Source organism: Bacillus rossius, chromosome 12, assembly GCF_032445375.1.
Source record: "Bacillus rossius redtenbacheri isolate Brsri chromosome 12, Brsri_v3, whole genome shotgun sequence".
Lineage (NCBI taxonomy): Eukaryota > Metazoa > Arthropoda > Insecta > Phasmatodea > Bacillidae > Bacillus > Bacillus rossius.
In genome coordinates this window covers 5,206,706-5,229,404 of record NC_086339.1, presented here as the reverse complement: position 1 = coordinate 5,229,404, position 22,699 = coordinate 5,206,706, and the positions used below count along the sequence as shown (strand labels likewise).

The 22,699-nt window shown below is 40.9% G+C and overlaps 1 protein-coding gene across 4 annotated transcripts; it reads right to left on the bottom strand.

Moving 5' to 3' along the window:
- Positions 1–243: 243 nt before the first annotated feature.
- LOC134537407 (SCY1-like protein 2) lies at positions 244–17,695 on the bottom strand. 4 transcript variants are annotated; one of them, XM_063377789.1, is made up of 14 exons: positions 17,507–17,695; positions 17,262–17,410; positions 16,108–16,312; positions 14,537–14,681; positions 13,359–13,508; positions 12,598–12,882; positions 10,778–10,897; positions 9,609–9,751; positions 8,846–9,005; positions 7,078–7,314; positions 6,842–6,974; positions 4,535–4,754; positions 3,418–3,621; positions 244–2,369 (listed from the first exon to the last, which is right to left on the bottom strand). In XM_063377789.1, the coding sequence occupies exons 2-14, from the start codon at positions 17,386–17,388 to the stop codon at positions 1,976–1,978; spliced, it is 2,523 nt and encodes an 840-aa protein (XP_063233859.1). In that variant the 5' UTR covers positions 17,389–17,410; positions 17,507–17,695; the 3' UTR covers positions 244–1,975. The 4 variants fall into 4 exon arrangements, with proteins under 4 accessions (XP_063233859.1, XP_063233860.1, XP_063233858.1 ...); XM_063377790.1 differs by having other exon boundaries at positions 17,557–17,695; XM_063377788.1 differs by having other exon boundaries at positions 17,262–17,695.
- Positions 17,696–22,699: the final 5,004 nt, after the last annotated feature.

Genomic DNA, 22,699 nt, shown 5'->3' with positions numbered 1-22,699 from the left:
TGCAAGTACCACTGACATGAACCAGCATGTTTTATTTAAACATTCTGGATGAGCAGGTGTTGCTTTTCATTCAACATCTGCACTGCATGATGAGTATACCCTGATTTTTCAAGATAACAGCAAAGTTGATCGGGCTGGACACACTCCCGCCCTATTACAGCTCGATTGGCCTGCAAAATAACCCGACTTCAACCCCTTTGCAAACTCTGTGAGACAACCCCCATTTGTAAATTAAACATTAAAAACAAAACATAGAAAGTTTATTTAAGTATGAATACATCAAAAAGATTCACATAAGACATTACAATTTACATGGGAATATTACAAATGTACAGCGGATACAAGATATATAGGTAGTATTTACAAATAAATTAATGGAATGCATTGTAACAAACTTTACATGTAAAAGGTGATGCACTGATTTATGGTATTAATTTTTTAATATTACAACAAATGACATACACAAATCACTTGAGCCAGCATAAACTGGTAAGTGCGACTAGAGGTTCAAAAAGAGGAATTAGTGAACTGTTCAAATGCCAAACATTCCAACCACTTTCATGAATCCTTACACTGTGTAGATTGTTGTCTAAAATAGTTGCAGAAAATAATTATTTTCTGCATCACACCTAATGCATAACAATCAATTTGGTTCTGACAGCAAATCGTGCTGAGATCAATAGTATGTACTTAAAAGAATTGATCTTGCAATATTTTCATCAAAGTATACTAACTACCTAGCAATAATTTTAAATAAAATGTAACTTCTTACTTCCCGTGGTGCAATCTTTATTTTTTCAGACACTAGCTCGAGAAGAGAAGAGAACTGAACTGAATTGAACACAAAAAAAACCAACACATTCTAGCAATAGTTACATACTTATTGTATGCAGGTAGTGTTGCGTCGATTCCTATGCCCCTGATGCCAATCACATTCCAGGAAGGATTCACACTTCAATAATTTTGGAATCAAAGCTAGTCAATTAATTGCCTATAGCGTAATTTTAGAATTTGAAGTATCTAGTTTTATTAGAGGTACCAAAGTGAACTCGTCAACACCTTTTAGAGGATTTTTTGTCCAATCAATCATGTGCTAATTGATTATTCAGGATCTTAATCAATTGTCTTTTCAATAGTAGGGTATTATGCCATTTTAATAGGAGTCTTGATTGATTAAATAAGAATTTTGTTCAGTTAATAAGGGTTTAATTAGAATTCTAATATATAAAATCAAGTTTATGATTAATCAGTAAAGAATATATCCAATTATAGGTGAACTTAATAATTAATCAATTCTCATTTGATAAAAGCGGATAGAATATTATTGGATGGAAACAGTTCAATTATTGCAAATCATTTAAATCAAGTACAGTGAACAATCTATAAACAATACATTTTTCATATTTAAAAATTTGGCAGTAACAAGGTCTATCCATTTAACATTATTATGTACTAAAGTCACAGTATTGCAATAAATTTCAATAAATACACTGAAATCATGTTGCCTTATCTTTCTTTATGCCTATCATTGGTAAATAAAATTAAAATTTTAAAAATTAAATATGATTTTTAAAAGTACAAACAGGTGCGATAAACATCTTTAGAAGTAAGAAGTATTATATGATATACTAATCAGAAAATGAATCAGAAGCAAATCTGAAATATGAAAATTGAAACTGGCATTGGAATTGACCCAAAACTATTTGTTTACAATCAACAACACTTAAACGAAACCAGCTTGAACATCACATAAAATCAATAAGTTTAAAAAAATGTAAAATTACCAACCTAACATTGGTTTATCGAAAGAACCTTGTATGAGTCCCACTGTAGTAATCAGGTAAACATTGGAACAAAGCGGAACACAAGTTCTTGTCGAAAGTGGGTAGGTGTTACATCCGAGAATGGGATGTTTAGTAAACGTGGTTTAGAAGCCTTCAGGTTCAGTAAACTGGAGAGATTCCCGGCCGCCTGGCTAGCTCAGCAGGTCCTTGATCTCGGAGGCCGACAGGGGCTTGGCGGGCAGGAGGGGCTGCCTGGGGCCCGTGGCCACCTCGGCGGGGGCGGGCAGCAGGGCGTCCAGGGGCCCGTACGAGGGCCGCGGGGCCCCCCACCGCGGCTGGGGCGCCTGCTGGAACGCCCTGAAGCCCTGGGCGGGCTGCCACGCGGCCGGCGAGGGGGCGGCGCCCCAGGTGGGCGGCGGGGGGCGCGGGGAGAGCTTCATCTGGCTCAGCTGCGTCTCGATGAGCGAGGATGTGAGGTCCCTGGGAGGCGCCCGACTCGCCGGGGTCACCGGGCTGACTGGGGTCACCGGGCTGGGCGTGGGCTGCGACGTGAGGCGCCGCTGGGCCTCCTGCTGCCTCACGAGGCTGCCGCCGTCCAGCACAGTCCACACAGTTAGGTTCTTACTTCGAAACTGGTCACTCAGTCACAAATTTATCTAAAAAATAATGTTCATGCCTGGAAAAATCCAGCTTAAACCAATTTTTTTTTTTTGCTCCCGTTTGCCAGTTTATGATTTTTAAATCATAACTACGAATAACTCAATTTTCAGATGCTCCTCGTTTGTGACTATGTTCCGCAGAACTTACACAATTCGCAGCTCCTTTGTTGCGACTTTTGAGCTAAGAAAATGGGGAACGGTATACAATGGAAGACATCCTAATATAACAGGAAAATTCACAAACGTTACTGGATAAGTACAAGTAAAGAATGATACATTTAAAGTTGAACAAAATGTTTTTGTTACATGACATTAATTTAAATTTTTTTTTTTGTATACTCACTTTTTTTAATAAATGTAATTTCCAGGTTTTGTTTATATGAATAACTTTACCTAACAAAAAAATGCTTTTTTTCACATAAAAATCGCACCCCTACTTTTTAAACTCAATTTTAGTACAAAATGTGCAACAATTATGTGATAAAACACAGTACAACACCCATTAATTTTAGTTTGAAGCAGCCAAATATGTAAATTAATTGTTAAATACCTAATACATCTGAGCCCAAAAGCTACACGTCAGCACTGTGGGGTTAATTAACTACATATAGAAAAACTAATTCATAAAAAAAATATATATTCACGTTTATAACTTAGAAAACCATTGAGCAATTTTTTTTTTTTTTTTTTTTTCACTGTTTCACTTTTTTTTAACTAACTGTTCCTCACATCTCAATTTAAATTTCCCTTAGTGCATTTTTCATTTGAGTCCGTTACGCACTCGCAAATCTAGAGGGGGGGAGGGGGCATAGCATCATACCCCCCCCCCCCTCCTTGACCCTGATTAAGTCATTAGGAATAAAATCAATCAAAGAATAGTTTTATCAAAACTGAGGACTAAAATGATTCTCAGAATTAATGGCATCCTAGACTTGAGTAAATACAGGAGGTATTCACAAATGCTAGGGGATTACCGCTGCTTCTCCTGCATGCTGAGTGTGCCGGAGGCGGGAGCAGAGGCAGCCACGGCCCCAGGGGGCGGGCCGGGGGCGGTGGGGGAGACTCCGTTCCCGATGAAGCCGTCCAGGCCCAGCCCGCTGAACATCTGGTCCATCTCCGACTCCGGCTGCGGAGCCGCGACCAGCAGGTGAGAGGGCACCGCCGGCATCGCGACCGTCCTGCGGCAAGCACCGGCCACCGAGACTCCCGTGAGTGGTGCTCCGTCAGCAGCAGGCTCTCTGCGGGCTTTCAAACACTGCACGACAGTCACCACCTCGACCTCAGTCACCTCCTCGACCTCAGACAGTCACCACCTCGACCTCAGACAGTCACCACCTCGACCTCAGACATCTTAGACCTCAGTCACCACCTCGACCTCAGTCACCACCTCGACCTCAGACAGTCACCACCTAGACCTCAGACAGTCACCTAATCGATCTCAGACAAGTCACCTCCTAGACCTCAGACAATAACCACCTCGACCTCAGACATCTTAGACCTCAGTCACCTCCTCGACCTCAGACAGTCACCACCTCGACCTCAGACATCTTAGACCTCAGTCACCTCCTCGACCTCAGACAGTCACCTCCTCGACCTCAGACAGTCACCACCTCGACCTCAGACAGTCACCACCTCGACCTCAGACAGTCACCACCTCGACCTCAGACATCTTAGACCTCAGTCACCTCCTCGACCTCAGACAGTCACCACCTAGACCTCAGACAGTCACCACATAGACCTCAGACATTCACCACCTCAACCTCAGTCACCACCTAGACCTCAGACAGTCACCACCTAGACCTCAGACAGTCACCACCTAGACCTCAGACAGTCACCTCCTCGACCTCAGACAAGTCACCACCTCGACCTCAGACAAGTCACCACCTCGACCTCAGACATCTTAGACCTCAGTCACCTCCTCGACCTCAGACAGTCACCACCTCGACCTCAGACAGTCACCACCTCGACCTCAAACAGTCACCACCTCGACCTCAAACAGTCACCACCTAGACCTCACAGTGTCACCTCCTAGACCAGTGGTCTTCGCGAGCACAGTATATTCTGTAGTTGTAAGTGCTCGTGGTGGCGCACCTGCTCTCCTGCTGAATGGAGTTGAGCTGCTGCAGCTTGGCGCGGTGGTCGGCCTCCACCCGCCCCACCATGTCCTTGATGAGCGCCATGAGCGCGTTGAACTGGTTCAGCGTCAGGCCGTTCTCGATGCTCAGCGGCATGAGGAAGGGCAGCACCTTGGTCGCCATCACCTCCTTCGTGATGCCCAGCTTCTTGTGCGTGAGCGCCAGCTTGTAGATGCCTGCGCCAGCGGACCTCGTCGAGACCACCACGTCCATACACCACGTTGCAGCGGGGAACATCGATTTAAAACATTTTCATTGGCATACGCTGTCGCTGGTTTCCAATGCCCGGCATGGAGAAGCCACAAGACTACACACCAACAAAGACAGATTGATTTAAAACATTTTTACGGACCTACGTTGTTGCTGGTTTCCAATGCCCGGCATGGAGAAACCACAAGACTACACACCAACAAAGATATGTAGATTTAAAACATTTTTACGGACCTACGCTGTTGCTGGTTTCCAATGCCCGGCATGGAGAAACCACAAGACTATACACCAACAAAGATATGTAGATTGATTTCAAACATTTTTACGGACCTACGCTGTTGCTGGTTTCCAATGCCCGGCATGGAGAAGCCACAAGACTACACACCAACAAAGACAGATTGATTTAAAACATTTTTACGGACCTACGCTGTTGCTGGTTTCCAATGCCCAACATAGAGAAACCACAAGACTACACACCAACAAAGAAAACAATGTCAAATGTTAAATGAATAAGACAGCTCATACAATTCTGTGGAAGGAATCAGTGAAAACCAATCACAGGACAGACAAAGCGTGGGCTGAGAATTACGAGAGATAGTCGAAACAGTAACAGAAATATCAGACAGCCAACAACCTGTGATTGTTAATTATTCATCTTCCCATCCATTATTGTAGTTGTCTATGACATACAGTGAAAAACCAGCAATGGCATATACCCATAAAAATGTTTTTGAGCCGGCGCTAGGGTCGCCAAGGGAAAACATCTACGACACAATTTTTTATTTTGTAATAACTGCTAAGTGTTCATGATCAGTCAAGAATTATTATATAAATCTCTCGCTTTCATATGCTTTTAGGGTGGAACATGTGTAAAACAGGCTACGTTCAAGTTTGATCGTGAGCATTTGTTGACATCACGACCATCAGGAGTCGATCATAAATCCTCAGGCTGGAAGGCACTATACAGTGGATATTTCTAGGAAGTGAGATAAGTGGTTATTAAGGGAACTTGAAAACATTTATTTGCTTCAGTCTGGAGTTTCTGCAAAACATGAGTCAAAAATACTGTTAAAAAAAAAGCATCAAAATTATTATTATTTTTTTTTTTAATGGTTTCAGGAACCAAATTTTTTTTTAATGTATGGAACACTTTAAAGAAAGGAATATAATATCTGACCACTTTTGATTTATGGATCAATACCCCTTAGCAGGGATTAGTTTGCTACCGACAGTTTTTCCATGTGTCTTCAAAGAGTGTTTCAGCAGCTGCTGGTAAACCCCACTTCCATGGTCGGCAGCAGCGAATCAGCACAACATGTTGCTACGTTTCCGGGAACTTATTTCGAACATGTGGACACTTTAAAGAAATTAAAGCACTATCTGACCACTTTTGATTTATGGATCAAAACCCCTGAGCAGGGATTAGTTTGCTACCGACAGTTTTTCCATGTGTCTTCAAAGAGTTATTGTATATCAGCAGCTGCCGGTAAAGCCCACTCCCGCGGTCGGCAGCTGCGAATCGACTCGTTCCCAGGGGAGTTGTGTGCGACCCCTACCTCCTCGTGGTACCGCTGGTTTTCTAACAGGGGCTACGCCAGCAGGGTGGGGGACTTAGTCCCCAGTGGCCGATCCCTTGGGAAAGGAGAGGTCCAGAAAAGGACTGGGGGGTCAGGTTGGGACTCATGGAGTGGAGACTCCCCCCGTCGCTGGGAACCCAGTCCAGCCTATACCCTCTTACACACCCAGTTCCACAGGTGTGGTTGCCACCCGATCCTGGCCCGACCATCACGCCGGAAGTAAAGGGGGAGGCGTTACCGGCAGGATTGCGTTGCGTGCCAGGGCTAACAACCCCGGTACGTTTACCCATTATTTTTTTTTTCAGGGACCGAGAGGTATTTCATTTTTGACATTTGTACCTAGGTTCGGATGGAGGGGAGGATTCGACCCATCGCTAGCGGCTTGCCGGTAAAACCCACGGAATCGACTCGTCCCCAGGGGAGTTGTGTCGAACATGCGGCGCAGGAGGGACCGAGAGGCGGGGACGGGGACGCACCCAGGATGCCCATGAGCACGGCGGGCTCGCGCGACGGGATCTGCGGCAGGAAGGGCAGCACCTCGTCCAGCACCAGCCACTTGTCCAGGTGCTCCAGCAGCTTGCCCAGGCACACCAGGCAGTTCACCCGCACCTGCGGCACACGCAGTGGAACCCCGTCATCATCTCGCACGATGAGTTACCCCGGCGGCCTGCTGACAGACGCAATGACAGGGTCCCACCCGCGCGCTACGTACGGAGATGTACGACGTCTCCTTGCAGAGGCGCTTGATGCGGGGCAGCAAGGAGTTCTTCATGGCCGGGTAGTCGACGAGCCCCGCGAAGGTGGGCAGCACGGACAGGCACAGCTCGTGTATCTGCTGCGCGTCGGAGTCGAGGGCGCGGTACAGCATGGGCAGCACGTCCGTCCTGATGTCCGCGGCGGGGGTCAGCTTCAGCAGCAGCTCCATCTTCTGCATGAAGATCAGCAGCACCTGCAACCACCAGGCGGTCCGTCATTCCAAAACCCACACTGGCCCACTTCCGTGCACGATAGAACTGACTTCATCACTGAAAAACTGGTTGTCTGTAAAGTCGGTTTACGGACGATAGTTTAACGTGACGTCACAACAAAACATTGATGAAATGATTGCATACTTTTATGAATAAAATTGAATCATTTTTATTGAATTATCACTATTTTGTATGGATAAAAAGGAGTGAAATGAAATCTACAATTTAATTGATAAATTTACTTTTATTTGCACTCATTAATTCAAATATGCTTATTACTTTAACGAAGAGATTATTTCAACTATAACTTTTATACATGTTGCCTATTTAACTGCTTCCAATCTGTGTTATTCTGTTAAGAATAGGACGATGATAGGAAAAGTAGGAAACTAATGGGAGTGTTTCAAGGATGATGTGAAGGAAAATGGCTTACCCAACACCAAGATGCAGTCAAAAATAATATATTTGCGCCACGGACTCTGCAGCAATGCTAGGAGGAACGGGTTAGCAAAGAGCAATGAAAATGTTACATTGAAATGCATGAAAACAGAATTACGCCACGGACTCGGTCGCAATGCTAGGTGGTTCAGGTTAGCAAAGAGGAACATAAAATGAGCGTAATGGGACAATGTGCATAACAGGACACTTTTTCGTGCGTGCAGCCGGCGTTCATCCATTTATTAGACATCACGTCAAAAATCTCTTTCGCTAAAAAACCATTTTTATATCGCGTTTTTGAAGTAATACGTAAGAGAATTCGGGCTCAGGCACACAATTTTATTACAAGCGTGATTAACCATTTATTGTTTAATAATATGAATTAAAGTGATTTTAATAGTTTTTTAAACAAATTTATTACGTCCTATTTATAAATCACTGAATTCATTGCTGGAAACTTTACACAACTTTTGCAACAACAAAAAAAATGGTTTCATCTGCCCACTAAACTTTTACTGCATTTTTAAGGGGAAGAGATGGGTACGAACTACGTTTTATTTTCACTGGTTTCATAGAATGCATAATAAAAATTAAAATATTTTTTTAGGTAAACTTCTTCTTTTTTTTTTTTACTAAAATTTAGTTGGTTTCGCACATATCTGTTATACATACCTGTTTTTCAAGACCGGATATTTCGGTTAAGTACTTTTACATGTCGATCATGGTTTGGATAAAATGTAAATATGAGCTTATTTTGTTACTACATATTCCACAAATAAAGCTGTTTCGTAAAAACCTTCTGTGTTTAAAGGCAAATGCATGGGAATTAACTCATTATTCTGCGGTTTGCCAAATTTTCCTACCCCTAAACATCCGACCATCGTGCCACAAATCAAGCGAGGCATTGTACCCAAAACCACAATGTTTGGGAATTTTTTTTTTTATTTTTTTAATTTTTTTGAGTTTGAAGTAATTTTAAATGTTGGTTTGAACACAAAATAATAACTTTAAGAAATCAGCATTGTTCCGACAGTTACAGTAGCAGTAATGGATACAAGCGAAGGAGGAACACACCTGGATCGGCTCCTGCAACTTCATGACGGGCTTCAAGTGGGGGAGCACGTGTGCCGTGAACTCCTCCTTCGAGCAGTTCTCAGCGACCAGCAGGACGTTCGGCAGCACGAAGGGGACCATCGTGGGGTTCACAAACTCCTTCACCAGGCACGGCAGCACCCTGCCACACGGGGGAAACATTCACACACAACAGCGACTGACGTAGCGACGCCTTCATGTTGTTGTATCTCTCACTCAATACATCCCCAGCATATTTGTTACAAAATTAGATGTTCGAGAGCCACAAAGTACCATGCATTTTACCATCCAAGAACGCACTTTCTATATACAAGTCTTATCTTTAAATCATTTTGCTGATAAACACTAACACGTCCCTGTAAAACATTTGTTATTTCATGGTTTCTCAGCAATTAGCCACAGAATCTGAGTCACTTTAACATTTGATATCGGCTGATTTTGACTTATTTCCTGCGGGTTTGTGCTTTCGTCTTTCTTGTTCATTCACCCGGTTCTCTATGGCGGACAGTTAAAACCAGCAATGGCATATGTCCATGAATATCTTTTAAATCAAGTTTCCCCACAACAAGGATTATTCTAAGAACGTACCTGTAATCTATGTCCTGAATAGTATGCTGAACTAAATTGCACTGTAGTTTTTTTATTTGAATTTCAATAGCAATAATGTAAACATACTGATTGTTCCACATGTCAAGTAAACCTGTATGTATTTGAACAGATGCACACGCGTACGACAGATGCGCACCTGAAGACGCACACTCTGTGCGGGAGGTTCTGCAGCACTTGCGGCAGGCCCTTGTAGAACTGCGACTTCTGCAGGTTGTCCCACTGGAACAGCGAGTCCAGGTAGTTGAGGGTCTTCACCCCCACGTCCTCGAAGTACTCCACCTGCAAGCATCGAGTCACTGTGCTGTTATGTCATACCAAGAAATAATAAACTTAGTAAGGCAGGACATACAGAATAAAATATTGCTACGTTGCTTGGAGAATATTTATTTATTTTAATATTTTATTAGAATTTAAAAAGTTTATACTAAAAATATTTTACAAAAAATTTGTCAACTTGCGTATATGCCGTGTGTTGTTTTTGCCTCTTTAGTAAATTATGTTAACTGTGAATTTTTTACTGCAGATCTGTGAGTCAATGCATGTCGAAGATTAGGTATGTGTGCTGAATACACGAGAGACCCCGTTTGTTTGAGTGGCCAAATCAGAGGTAGTGAGGATAGAATCAAACTGATGATAAAGTGGTTACACAAAATTCCCTCAAGTACTACAACTTGACCGGTGTTCCATCCCAACCACCCTAATGGGAAGGCAGTGACAGGAGGGATCAGAATTTTTCCTCACAAAGACTCAACGACTCACCGACTCATCGAGGTGGATGATAGGGTCGGACTGCCAAGTCGCATCACCTAACTGCAGCAGGTGTAATTAATTCCCACGGACACACTGAGAAACAGTAAGTACTTTGCTGCCTACGACCTTTGAATCAAGCACGTAAATTCAGCATTACAGTCTTCTGCTAGCACACCTGAACACTCTGACGTCCAAACAGGCAGTATGTGGGTTACACCAGTCTCCACAAATCACACATAACCAACACATTCTGACAATTAGAAGTAGCGTGTATTTTTCGCGATCAAATCCGATTGCAATAAGGTATGCCCGCGCTAGCTATTGTTTCCTTTTAACTGGCGGCCGTCAGCAAGAGATGCCACTGCCCTATTTCGCCGGGCCGTTCAGAACACATTTGCTTCCGCTCTGGATGGCCGTGACCGGTGTGCCGACAGAAATAAACCCAGCCGACCACGGAACACAGTAAACGGTACAAAGTTTCAACACGCAGCCGGTCTGGAAATCTTTTTCGGGAAAAATGCACGGCAGGGACTGGGACGCTGGAGTGTCCCTGACCTTGATGAACTGGTGGGCGTCGGGTCGCAGGTCGGGCGTGGCGTTCAGCATCATCTTGACGCACTCGCGCAGGCCCTCGGCGACGGCCTGCAGCTCGCGGCTCGGCACGCCCGTCTTCAGCTGCAACACACGGTCCTGCTCAGGCTCTGTCCGAGACCCCGCGCGCTGCGGAACTTCATCAACGCACGCTCACTAGTACCTTTGAATATATATACTGTATAGAAGTCGCGAGTGGATAGGATTTACTCTACGTTTTTCAGGAGCGTATGATGAGCAGCTTGGGAACTTCACCGCTGCAGTGCGCTGCCGTAACGCCCTGTGTCGTCTTAGGTTGTTATTTGCACGTTAGAGCGCAGCACTGTCGCCCGCTGTCATTCCCCCGCACCCCCCATCCAACATTCACTGCAGCTCAAGGTCGTTCAACGGGAGTTTGTGCGTCACAAAACTGTAGGGATGAGAGGTGGAGTAGAGGGTGGGTTTAGGACAACGCGTGATCGAGGGAGGGTGGGGAAGGGGTGTTTGAAGAGTTCGACACTTGTCCACTAGGGACCACCACAAATCGATGCCCTAGAGATGGTGGCGATTACGGCGGTGAATTAACCAACTACCTCAAACCGTATTAGAAATTTTAACCTGGGCTGGCGACTTCTATACAGTATATATACCTATTCAAAGCTAGTACAGAAATGATTTCACAGTCCCTACAACGAAGTATGATTTCCAATGTTAAACACTTTAACTGATACAAAATACGGTTGTTTTGCAATAGTAATGTGGTTGAATAGTTGGTAAATATATCTAAAATAAAAAATAAGAACGCACGGATGTTCCGCTTCTGAAATGTATACTATGTCTATGTTTCAGCAACGACATAACAGGTTTCATAGCTCAATCGTACAATTGCTAGGTCATACCATAAGGGTCAAGTTTGTAGCTAAAGCAAAACAGGCAGACTGCTTAACTGACTTAGTGGACAGTGAATGTACAGTAGCATGGTGGGAAATTCAACAAAAAAAAAAAACTTTTTCTTTGTTCTTGTGCACCTACAAGAGTAGAATTGAAAGAATCTACATTACCTTGCTCAAGATTATTCTCCGGAACTCTGGTTCATTCTGCTGTTATTATTGTCTATTAGGCTATTACCTTTGAATATATATACTGTATAGAAGTCGCCAGCCCAGGTTAAAATTTCTAATACGGTTTGAGGTAGTTGGTTAATTCACCGCCGCAATCGCCACCATCTCTAGGGCATCGACTTGTGGTGGTCCCTAGCGGAGAAGTGTCAAACTATTCAAATACCCCTTCTCCATCCTCCCTCAAACATGCGTTGTCCTCCACCCACCCTCTAACCCACCTCTCATCCCTACAGTTTTGTGGCGCACAAACTCCCGTTGAACGACCTTGAGCTGCAGTGAATGTTGGGTGGGGGGTGCGGGGGAATGACAGCGGGCGACAGCGCTGCGCTCTAACGTGTAAATAACAACTAAGACGATACAGGGCGTTACGGCAGCGCACTGCAGCGGTGAAGTTCCCAAGCTGCTCATCATACGCTCCTGAAAAACGTAGAGTAAAACCTATCCACTCGCGACTTCTATGCAGTATATATATTCAAAGCTATTACTTACTATAAATAAAAAAAGTATAAAACAGAAATACTCTATGAGAAATTTTTTGTTGAAATTACTGGTTTCAACTTGAATGCATGTCAAGTATAAACAAGAAAGTCACCATGGAATGCGTGATGTTTCTGACGACTGCGATCTCTCACAAACACCGAGCGTCCGACACGGGACAGCAGACGAGGGAGAGGGGGAGCGCACCTCGCACGCGCGCCGCTTGAAGGCCGCCCAGTCGCCGTCGCAGTCGTGCAGCAGCCGGCCCTCGGAGAACACGCAGTGGATGAGCGCGCCCAGGGAGAAGATGTCGCTGGCGGGGGAGTGGCTCATGGTGAGCGCGTACTCCGGCGCGAGGAACGCCAGCCGCGGCTGGGCGAGCGCCGGGACCGCCGGCGAGTACTCCACAAACGGCCAGTACGGCTGCAAGCACGCTCGCGTCTCTTCAGCCCCTGCTCCGACATGTGCGCTCGGTCGGGACGTAAAACTAAACTGAAATGTTTGCCCCTCTTCTCACTAGCGGTCAGTTATCGAATCCGCCTGACTAACATGAATAATACCCATAAACTAATACTATTCACACTACCTGAAATTATTGGAGTTAGGTATCACAAACCATGAACGTGTCAAAATTTTAAAAATGTAGGGGGGGGGGGGGGGGGGTCAACCTAGATTTACTGGAATGGGCAAGTTGCACTTTTTTTTTAGTTGAAGTTTATCACATCTAGGGATCTGCAAGTATTCAAAAAAATGTTTGGTTTTTGTAAATAATATGATTTTCAATTATAACATTTCAAATAATTTTTTTTTAGTATTCTCCCAAATTCATGCAACTAGTGGGATCCATTCGCATAAAAAATAAATGAAAGAGAGTAGCAAGTGCTATGAAACAGGATTCAAAGCACCAAGATGTTGGACATTGAACCGGCAAAGAGGAGCCCGAGGAAGCCGACAGAAGCGCCACGCACCTCGGCCTCCTGGCTGCTCTGGGCGTGCTGGCAGAAGTCGAAGCCGAAGAGCTTCCAGGCGCCCTGCTGGTTCACCACGACCGCCTCCGGGCACACGTTGTGGTGCAGCAGCCTCACGTCGTGGTGCAGGAAGGCCAGGCCCTCGCCTATCTGGCACGCACGCCCGCCCGGCGTCACTCCCCTCGTGTCCGTGAGCAAGTGTTCACAAGCAAGTTGCCATGACTCGAGACCCGCAAAATTCCCGGGTTCATTTCGTGTTATGCTAAAATTCAAATAATCATACCTTAGTGCTGCTTCTGTCATTGGTTCACTGTTAATCTGGAGGACTGAGGGCCAATTAGAGACCCTCACTCGCAGAAGTGTCGAATCACAGGCCACCCGGTCGAGACGACTCACAAGTCAGCAGCCAATGAACAGTTGGCATTTGCCCGAGTGTGTAGAGGATATTGGAGTCTATCCTGGAGGTCATTGAACCCGCGAATTTTCCGGGTCTCTAGCCATGACTAATGGTGAATTACGATAACACCAAACAGCAAGTCAATATTTAAAATCACGAAACTAATCAGCATTCTCAATCAAAATTTAACACTAATGACAAATACCTAATCTTTTAATATTAAAATCAATGAAAGTAATCTCTTTAGGATGTTTGTACCACAATTAAATTTAAAAAAATAATGGAAAAAGTTTGCTCTTTTTAATCTTCAACTGTTATCAGTTACTCATTTTTTTACATTATGACCTTAGAAAATTTTGCAAACACAGGAATATTTAACAGATTTAATTGGCCATCACAGATAGTGTCACCTCAGATCGATCCCACACAGATTGAATTATTTTGAGTTGTTTCTCACTAACGATTTTGTAAATACAGTTGTTTTGGAAACAAACTGTTTATATTTACAGACAATAAAAAAAAACTCTGAACACGGTATTGAGTGTAATTAAATTTTGTGATTAAAAAAATGTTTAGTGAAGAATAAATAAAAAAATTTTAAGAAAACATTTTGTTTTCAACTGGAAACTTAACCTAGAAGTAAACAAACTAACATAAATTTTCGAAGAATCTTTTCGACACAGCACTCAACTGCACATGGACTGTCTTGCCGGGCCAGTCTGAACTGCAGCCACGCGATGCTACGTGAATGACTGCCAGCACACGCCACAGTGCGACCAACCTGCAAGAGGCCGTACTTGATCTCGACTTCAAACAGCTTGTACTTGTGGAGCTGCGGGGGCAGAGGGGACGGCATGTTCTCCGTCGCCCCTAGGATGTTGGCGAGGCTTGCGAACACCGGCTCCGTGGCGAACGCCAAGGATTCTCTTCAAAACAACAGTCAAAATATAGTTTACAAGCCGGGTAAAATAATATGAAATACATACTAACTATCAAGTTGATGCCAGATAAAAGCTAGATAATGTTTTCTGTAACTGTTCCCGTCATCAATAAAGATGAACAAGAATATATAGTGAATTGCGATAATACCGAAATACACCATATAACACCGAAACGCAAATAGACAATAAAGCTCAGAAATTAAAAACAAAAAAAAAAAAAATTAAATAGCATATTTAATCAAAACTCAACTCAGATTATAAAAATGAAAACTTTAAATATACCTATTAAATTCAATTAACATAATTATTTAGCATGGAGTTAGTACCAAAATGTATGTAATAAATATGTAGATTAAAATTTTTTTTTTTAATTTATTTATATTGCAACTGTTAATAGTAAATACAGTAATTTTTATGTAACACTGGTAAATTTTTCTAACGAGCATGTACAAGCTGATTTATTTGTATTGTACTCAGTGATTGGAAATGCTTATTACAAATTATTGTAAGGTAAACATGCATCATATATCAGTAAAAATGACACTGTTTTGGTGAAGTAAGTAGCATCGAACAAGCGATGGATAGGGTTCATAAAAAAAAAACAATACAAGAAATCTCCTGTTCTAAAAACGAAATTGGTCTTAAATAAAACCATAAAATATTGTCTCTACCACAAACAGTTTGGCGCTCCCTGTAACTAATACAGTGCACTTCGTTTATTCCAGTCTTCGTGAGCCCCTGATGTCTTTCCGCCTCATCCACCGAGTACGTATACCAACCAGAATGCTTCGAGATACGTCCAATAAGACATTGCCTGCTTCACTGCAAATCACTTCACCTACACATTAAGAGGCCACTCCAGTGTTTCGGGGGCACTACGCAACCCGCGTTAACCTCATAAGATTCAATGCTATTTTCATTTTGCTTATAACTTATTAACTAATATAGATTTAGAAATGATGCTTGCTTGATATGTAAGACAACGATGCTCTTATCAAAGCCCCTTTCTTCAAAAACGTGCATAAATTATGGTTCAAACCTAGACAATACACTTATGCATATTAGTAAAGATTAGTATAAAACCATAATTTATGCACGTTTTTGAAGAAAGGGGCTTTGATAAGAGCATCGTTCTCTCACATATCAAGCAAGCATCATTTCGAAATCTATATTAGTTAATTAGTTATAAGCAAAATGAAAATAGCATTGAATCTTATGAGGTTAACGCGGGTTGCGTATTGCCACTGAAACACTGGAGTTGCCTCTTAAGTAGCTATTAAGAGTGTGATACCGTAGCAGATGTTTGATTTTTACTTGTTTAATTAATTTATCTCTGATACTTGTTTCCATGTTCGAGTGTAATACGTGAACGTGTTGAGTCAGTCGACGGGAGGGACGACGGCGCGGGCACCTGGACTCCTCCAAGGGGTGCTGCACAGTGAGGATCTGCGGGTGGCGCAGCTTGGTGAGCTGCACCGCGCCGCGCCTCAGCGCCTCCAGCACGGCCTCGCGCTCCCCGCGCGGCCAGCGCTCCAGCTGCCGCTTCTCCAGCACGAAGATGGACGCGTCCTGCTTCGTGGACTTCTTGAAGCCGCGGTACACCTTCCACTGCAAGCCTGCCGACACCGGGAGTGTGCGTGCCCTCGGTACACGGACACCTGCTGCTAACTGAACACTGTGTCTGCACATCTGTAATCAACTTCCCTATTATTCCTCAACCAAAATTTCAAATTTCCCAGTTTTTTTTAAATAAATTAACTATTTTGCAAATCTCTAGAATAAATAAAGAAAACCTAGCTTCACCGTCCTGCCCTAGTTATCTCTCATAGAAGCCAGCTGCTGTTGGGCACAAGCTCGTTTGCAACTGAACTGAACTGCCGCCTGTCCACTGACACTTCCTAGATTTGCCCTGAAGGCCTAGCGTACTTTTTCCGTATCACATATCCACGTTTATCCCTTGATCCTGATGGCATGATCCTGTACATTTTGATCCTGTCAAACATAGGCAATAATTTTTTTTTTTACTAAGTTGAATAAAGAGGAAGTATATTTTGTATTCAACTTACAATGATTATTCATCGTTATATCACAAGTTTATGTGCAGGATCTTTCGACGCAATAAATTAAAACTGAATCATGTACCATGTGATTAAAATGTAAAGGATCAAGTCATTAGGATTAAGAGATTAACTTGGATACGTTATAAGAAACTTTTACCAGCTGGTGATATCAACATCATCATCAATTACTGCTGCGATTGGGCAAAAACCCAGTGGAAAGCATTCCCCTTACTTTCCTCTCACTCTTCTCCTGAACTAAGTTACACCATTACCAATAAACTCTCCTCTTACAATACATTCCATTCCCCTATCGTTCTCATATCCATAGAATTTTTTTTCCCTTTCCAAGTTGTTTCACTAATTAAAGATTTTCATACTGTTTTCCTTCGGATTCTCCATCGCAACTAGTCTCCCCATCTCTCCCATTTCGTATCATCTTTTCTTCTCCACTTGCCCTTCCCTACCCATCTGCCATTGGTTAAGGTTAGCAATAATGCTTACTCACCTGGACCCGCACTAGCAACATGACTAATGGCTTCGAATTCTCTCGTGACAGGGTTTCCGGGAAGAACACTCGACAACTGCGACACAGTACTGCTGACCGTCGAGTATAGCTTATTTATCACATCCATGCTAGCAAAATACGGTAATTTCCTATAAACAAAAAAAAACTGATTATTTTGTACCTTCTTTTCTATTCTATTACTATTTTTTTAATCCAAAAAAAGAACTAAGCAGGCCAAACTTAACCTCAATTAACCATCAATTTAATAGCAATATTATACTGAAATCTACATCACCGAAAATATTAATCTCTTCACAAAACTTCCATTATTAAGACATATACAATCCAACAACCTGTTGGAAAAAAATTAAATAAGAAAAATTTCTATCAAAATCTAAATACTAGCAGAATAGTCTGACAAGTACAATCATAGAACAGACGCTATGGCAAAACAAAATTTGCACCAGAGACAATTCGATCTGCACGCTTGTGGTGTTTTCAAGTAAACAGTATAGAGTCATAAAAAAAACTAGCAAAGGAACTATCGAATCAGGGGAAGGACACTAACGGTATGGCCCTCATGCTTTTTTTTTTTTTTACAGTACACATAAAATTACAAGATTTTACTGTTTCCCTGATATAACTAATATGTTTCATGATGATTCTTTTGCGGTATATAATGCATTACAGAATCTCACAGCGAAAGTTATAAAACAGCACATCATTATAACGCCTCTTAATTCTTATAAATCCAGTCATATGGGTGTTACGAGTAATAAAACAGTGAATAAAATAGTCATACTGGAGAATCAACAAACACAATTTTCTTTAAATTTCTTTTTAAGTGTGTTGAAAGTTTTTTTGTTGAATGAGTGGGACAGTATATGGAAACCCCCAAAAAAAAAAAAAAATGATACTTTTATCAAGATATCTCTGCAATCAATACAATCTTATTTGATAATTTGCCTCGAAAAATAAATATCACTTATCGTTTGCGAACGAATAAAATGCTACACATGACGCCAACTATATAACATTTTTAAGATATTATCAAAATGATAATCCTTCTACTGATATGTCAATAAAATATTTTTATAACTATTTACACCATACACCCAATGCTTTTTTTTACAATAAAATATTTTTTTCTTCTTATTTACACTATTCTTAATTCAAATTTATAAATAATTTATTTTGTCTTTTTTTGTTGGTTTTTCTATAAAACCGTGGTTTTTTATTTTTTAGTTTTTTTTAAACTATTTTATTTTTCATTTTTTAATCGGATTTTCTATAAATGTGTGTTTTTTTAGTTTTTTAACCTATTATTTATTTTTCATTTTTTAGTAGGTATTCTTTATTACATAAATTTACTATTAAAGTGAGTTTGAGTAGATATTTTAAAATATATATTTTATATAGCCTGTTGAAGAACTATAGTAAAATTGCTAATCCTGATTATCCTAGTAATTATAACGGGTCTAACTGTGTAAAATATTGAATTGTCATCAGTCCTTGATAATTATGCCAAATTTAGAGTTAATCAGACGTTTTTAAGAGGGTCTAAATCATGTTCAAAGTTTCCATTACATACTAACATACATACACATGTAACTAATAAAAGCATGTTAATAAAATTGGCATTCCAGATGATTATAATTGTACTTGCTGTTATACATGAAGCAATATTAAACATATGCGATTTGAATGCCCTAAATATCACTTCCAAAAAAGTACTTTTTGAGTCGCAAGTCAATCTTATAACCGCACGTGAATATGTTCACTCTACAGTTGTAACTAAATATAACACTAGTTTTGCAATAACAAAAACATTTTTATTTTGTTTGCAAATCTAGCAATTACGAGGACAAATTGGAAGTGTGATCACCTCACGCCGCATGGCTGCAGTATGAGACACATGCACCAAATAGCAGCAAATCGTCAGCAATTGTTTAATTTTATAAGTAAAAACACACTGCGCGGGGCAGAATGAGGACAGAAACTTTATCGGTCTGTTTAAGTACACAATAATATAAGGCAAAGGAAAATGGGACTGGCTACAGAGTTATCTTGTGAAATGCAAATTTATTGCTCCTAATTTCCTCTTAGACCATCATAAAATACATTTTTGTGCTTAAGAATAAACCATTCTTTAAACACTTGTGTATTTATTAATTAGTAAGTAGCATCTTGGTACCTTAAAGTTAAGGGTAAATCCTTTTTCGCAGTGACATTATGAAAGATCTTTCACCACCCTATTGTAAGAACTTTTTCCCCAGAGGTATATCTTGTTCTTGCTTCGTTTATATACTGGCTGGTGCGGAAAAAAAATCATTTTCACGTCCAGCCGATTAAGGATCGTAGTTCTTACACTTAAAGCCAAGAATAATTTTCTTATTTTGGTATTCCAATAGATGATAGAAAGAAGGAGTCACTTTTGCTTGGAAAGTTCTGGGTTTAAGTGGAACAACCATGAGGAGAAAAGTAGTACAGGCAAAAAAAGCGGGAGTTTAAGTTATAAACGGATATTTAATATGGATGAATCCAATCAAACGACTGATATCGAAAAACAAGAAATTTCAATTATTTCAAACAAAGAATCAAAAGAGGAGCAGAATCGAACATAACATGTGCTTAAGCAATTATTCCCAAACTCTACGTTTTCTTCTAGGGTAAAAATAAAAGTAAAAATATATATTATTTAAATTTCGTGTAAACAACGTACTTTCGTTTGTTTATAAAAATCATAAATATATATTATGAGGCACTAATAATACAGTACGCTTTATTGTGAGCCAGACGCAATTAAATAAAAAATAAAAAGCTGGTACAATGGTGTACGTAGTCCAGTCATCCTTGCCATTTGAAGTGCTTTTATATCTTAACTCTTTTTACTTCGGAATGCTGGCTATATGTGAATTTGGAGTGATGTTTTTTAAATTAATTCACTTACATTACCCATCAGATACTTTTGCGTCAGAAATGTTGTTGCTGATATTTCTCTGTGTCACTGAGGTAGGGCGAATCTTCATGGGTATGAAGGGAAATTTAACCGGTAGTGTAACAGCTCTTATTGCTTCATTATGTCTTCTTTTACCTTCTAGTCTTGGCATACTGTATTTCCTCTTGTGGCAAACCTACGTTCTTCGCCTGGAGGCTGTGCTGTGTTACATTCAGCTAATATTCCAAGGACTTGAGCTCGTCTTTGCCCTAGCGTGTTTAGTGGTGTTTTACAGAAGTGTTGGTTTCAGTTAACTTTTTTTCACCTGTAAGGCCAACAGAATGCTCATTTGTGAGACATGAAAAATGACACACCAAATGCTCACGGTACCAATTGAGTGTTAAAACACTATACACAGTACAAAAAATCGGGAGATAATGCTACAAAGTTTACAATGTGACGGTTCCAGTATGCAGCACTGGATACCTTCGAAGAGTTGCTACATCAAATATCACGAAACTAATGTGATGGGCTGTGTTTGTTCAAACAAGAAAACGTAACTTACTCATATATATACCTCTGACCCAACATACTGTCACCAATCACCAATGTGCGATGCACAAGAAATTAACTTTGCAAGATGCTTTACCCACAAATGTAACCAATGCAATTATAGGGAAAAAAATCTCGTAACTGAAATTGTTTCAATTAAAGTTGTGGTGCTTATTACTTGTAAAGATATTTCATATTAATTTCTCAGATAATGTGTGTTTGCTATTTGTAGTATTTATTCATTAGCCCTATAATTCTGATTTTATTGTTCTGTTGTGTATTCTTAGTGTGTTCCAAAACTGTGCTAGTCATTATTTTAAATGTTTTTAAATGGTTTATAAGTCAATATATGCATGTAGATATTATGTATTAATAATGTTAAGATATTGAAAATTCTTAAGTAAATTTATTTTTAGCAATTCACTAGCATAAAACTTTTTATTTTATTAGGGTTTCCAGTATAGATTTTTTAATCAAATTGTCAAAAAAATAAAACTATTGCAGAACAGTTGACCCTTCTCAGTGGAGTGCATTTTAAAAGTAATAATAGTGTCTCATGCTATTCACATCACAACAGTGTCGCTGCCAAGTTCACTCGGGTGAAGTGCTGCATCTCTTCTGGTGACGTCGAGTTGAGCTACCATTCGACCAAGAACAAAGTGGCTCACCGCTGGGAGGAGGGGGATGCGGGAAGTCAATCCTCATGAAACAAGTTATTTTTTAAGGTGCTTTAACTACAGTGTATGCGCAGTAAATTTATCAGGGTGTCTGCTCATCACAAAAGTCACAAAAAATTAAGGAAACTGAACTGGGCACGAAAGTCAAAGAAAAAGTATCAAAATAAACTGCAATGATCCTGAAAGTCAGCAAAACTTTTATTTCCAGCAGACCTTTGCTAACTTACATTTTGTTTTTTTGATGTCTACCTTCAGTTTGTGGTCACATGTGGAAATTATCTCTGAAATGTTTATTTTCTTAAATTAAAAATGTGTATATTCCTGCAAATTGTAGAAATTTTTGTACTGAATTTGCCATTTTCTTCGATTAACTTTAAGCTTTATAGGACCTTTTGAATTCTGTAATTCTGTTTTTACTGTTCCGTTGTTTATTCAGCATGTTTTCGAAAACTGCTATAGTCATTATTTGAGAGGTTTTAATTGTTTGTTAATAGATGTAGCTTGATAATTTGATATAAGCTTGATTTTGGTTGTTTGTAGATATAAAATTAAAATTTAAAAAAAATACCAGTGTAATAAAACTATTTGCTAAACAGTTTTTTAAAAGTCCCGAAATCGGTTCAATAGGTATTTGTAGATACCCAGCATTTTGTATTTCAATGAACACGTAGTATCGTAGACTTGTTTTCTGTTTCCCAGCGAGTGAGTGGACGTGCTCGCGGCTGTGGAGTGAATCACGTCGTGACTCACGGGGCTGGGTTCAGCAAGAGAGGTGCAGTGTGTATCTGACAGAACACTGTGTCAGTGCAGCCAACTGGCCAGTTGCACTGCTGCGATGACTACAGGTTCAATCAAAACTGACACCACTTTGCATGGGGGTGTGGTAACTCAACACTTAGGAGCCCTTTACGATCATATTGAACATTTTGTTTCTGTTACAAGTGCTAAACCTCATCTCAAAAATCTGATAGATAGAGACCTGAAAAATTCGCGGGTTCATTTCGTGTTATGCTAAAATTCAAATAATTATACCTTAGTGCTGCTTCTGTCATTGGTTCACTGTTAATCTGGAGGACTGAGGGCCAATTAGAGACCCTCACTCATAGAAGTGTCGAATCACAGGCCACCCAGTCGAGACGACTCACAAGTCAGCAGCCAATGAACAGTTGACATTTGCCCGAGTATGTAGAGGAAATTGGAGTCTATCCTGGAAGTCATTGAACCCACAAATTTTTCCGGTATCTACTGATAAGAGGATTCTGACAAACTAA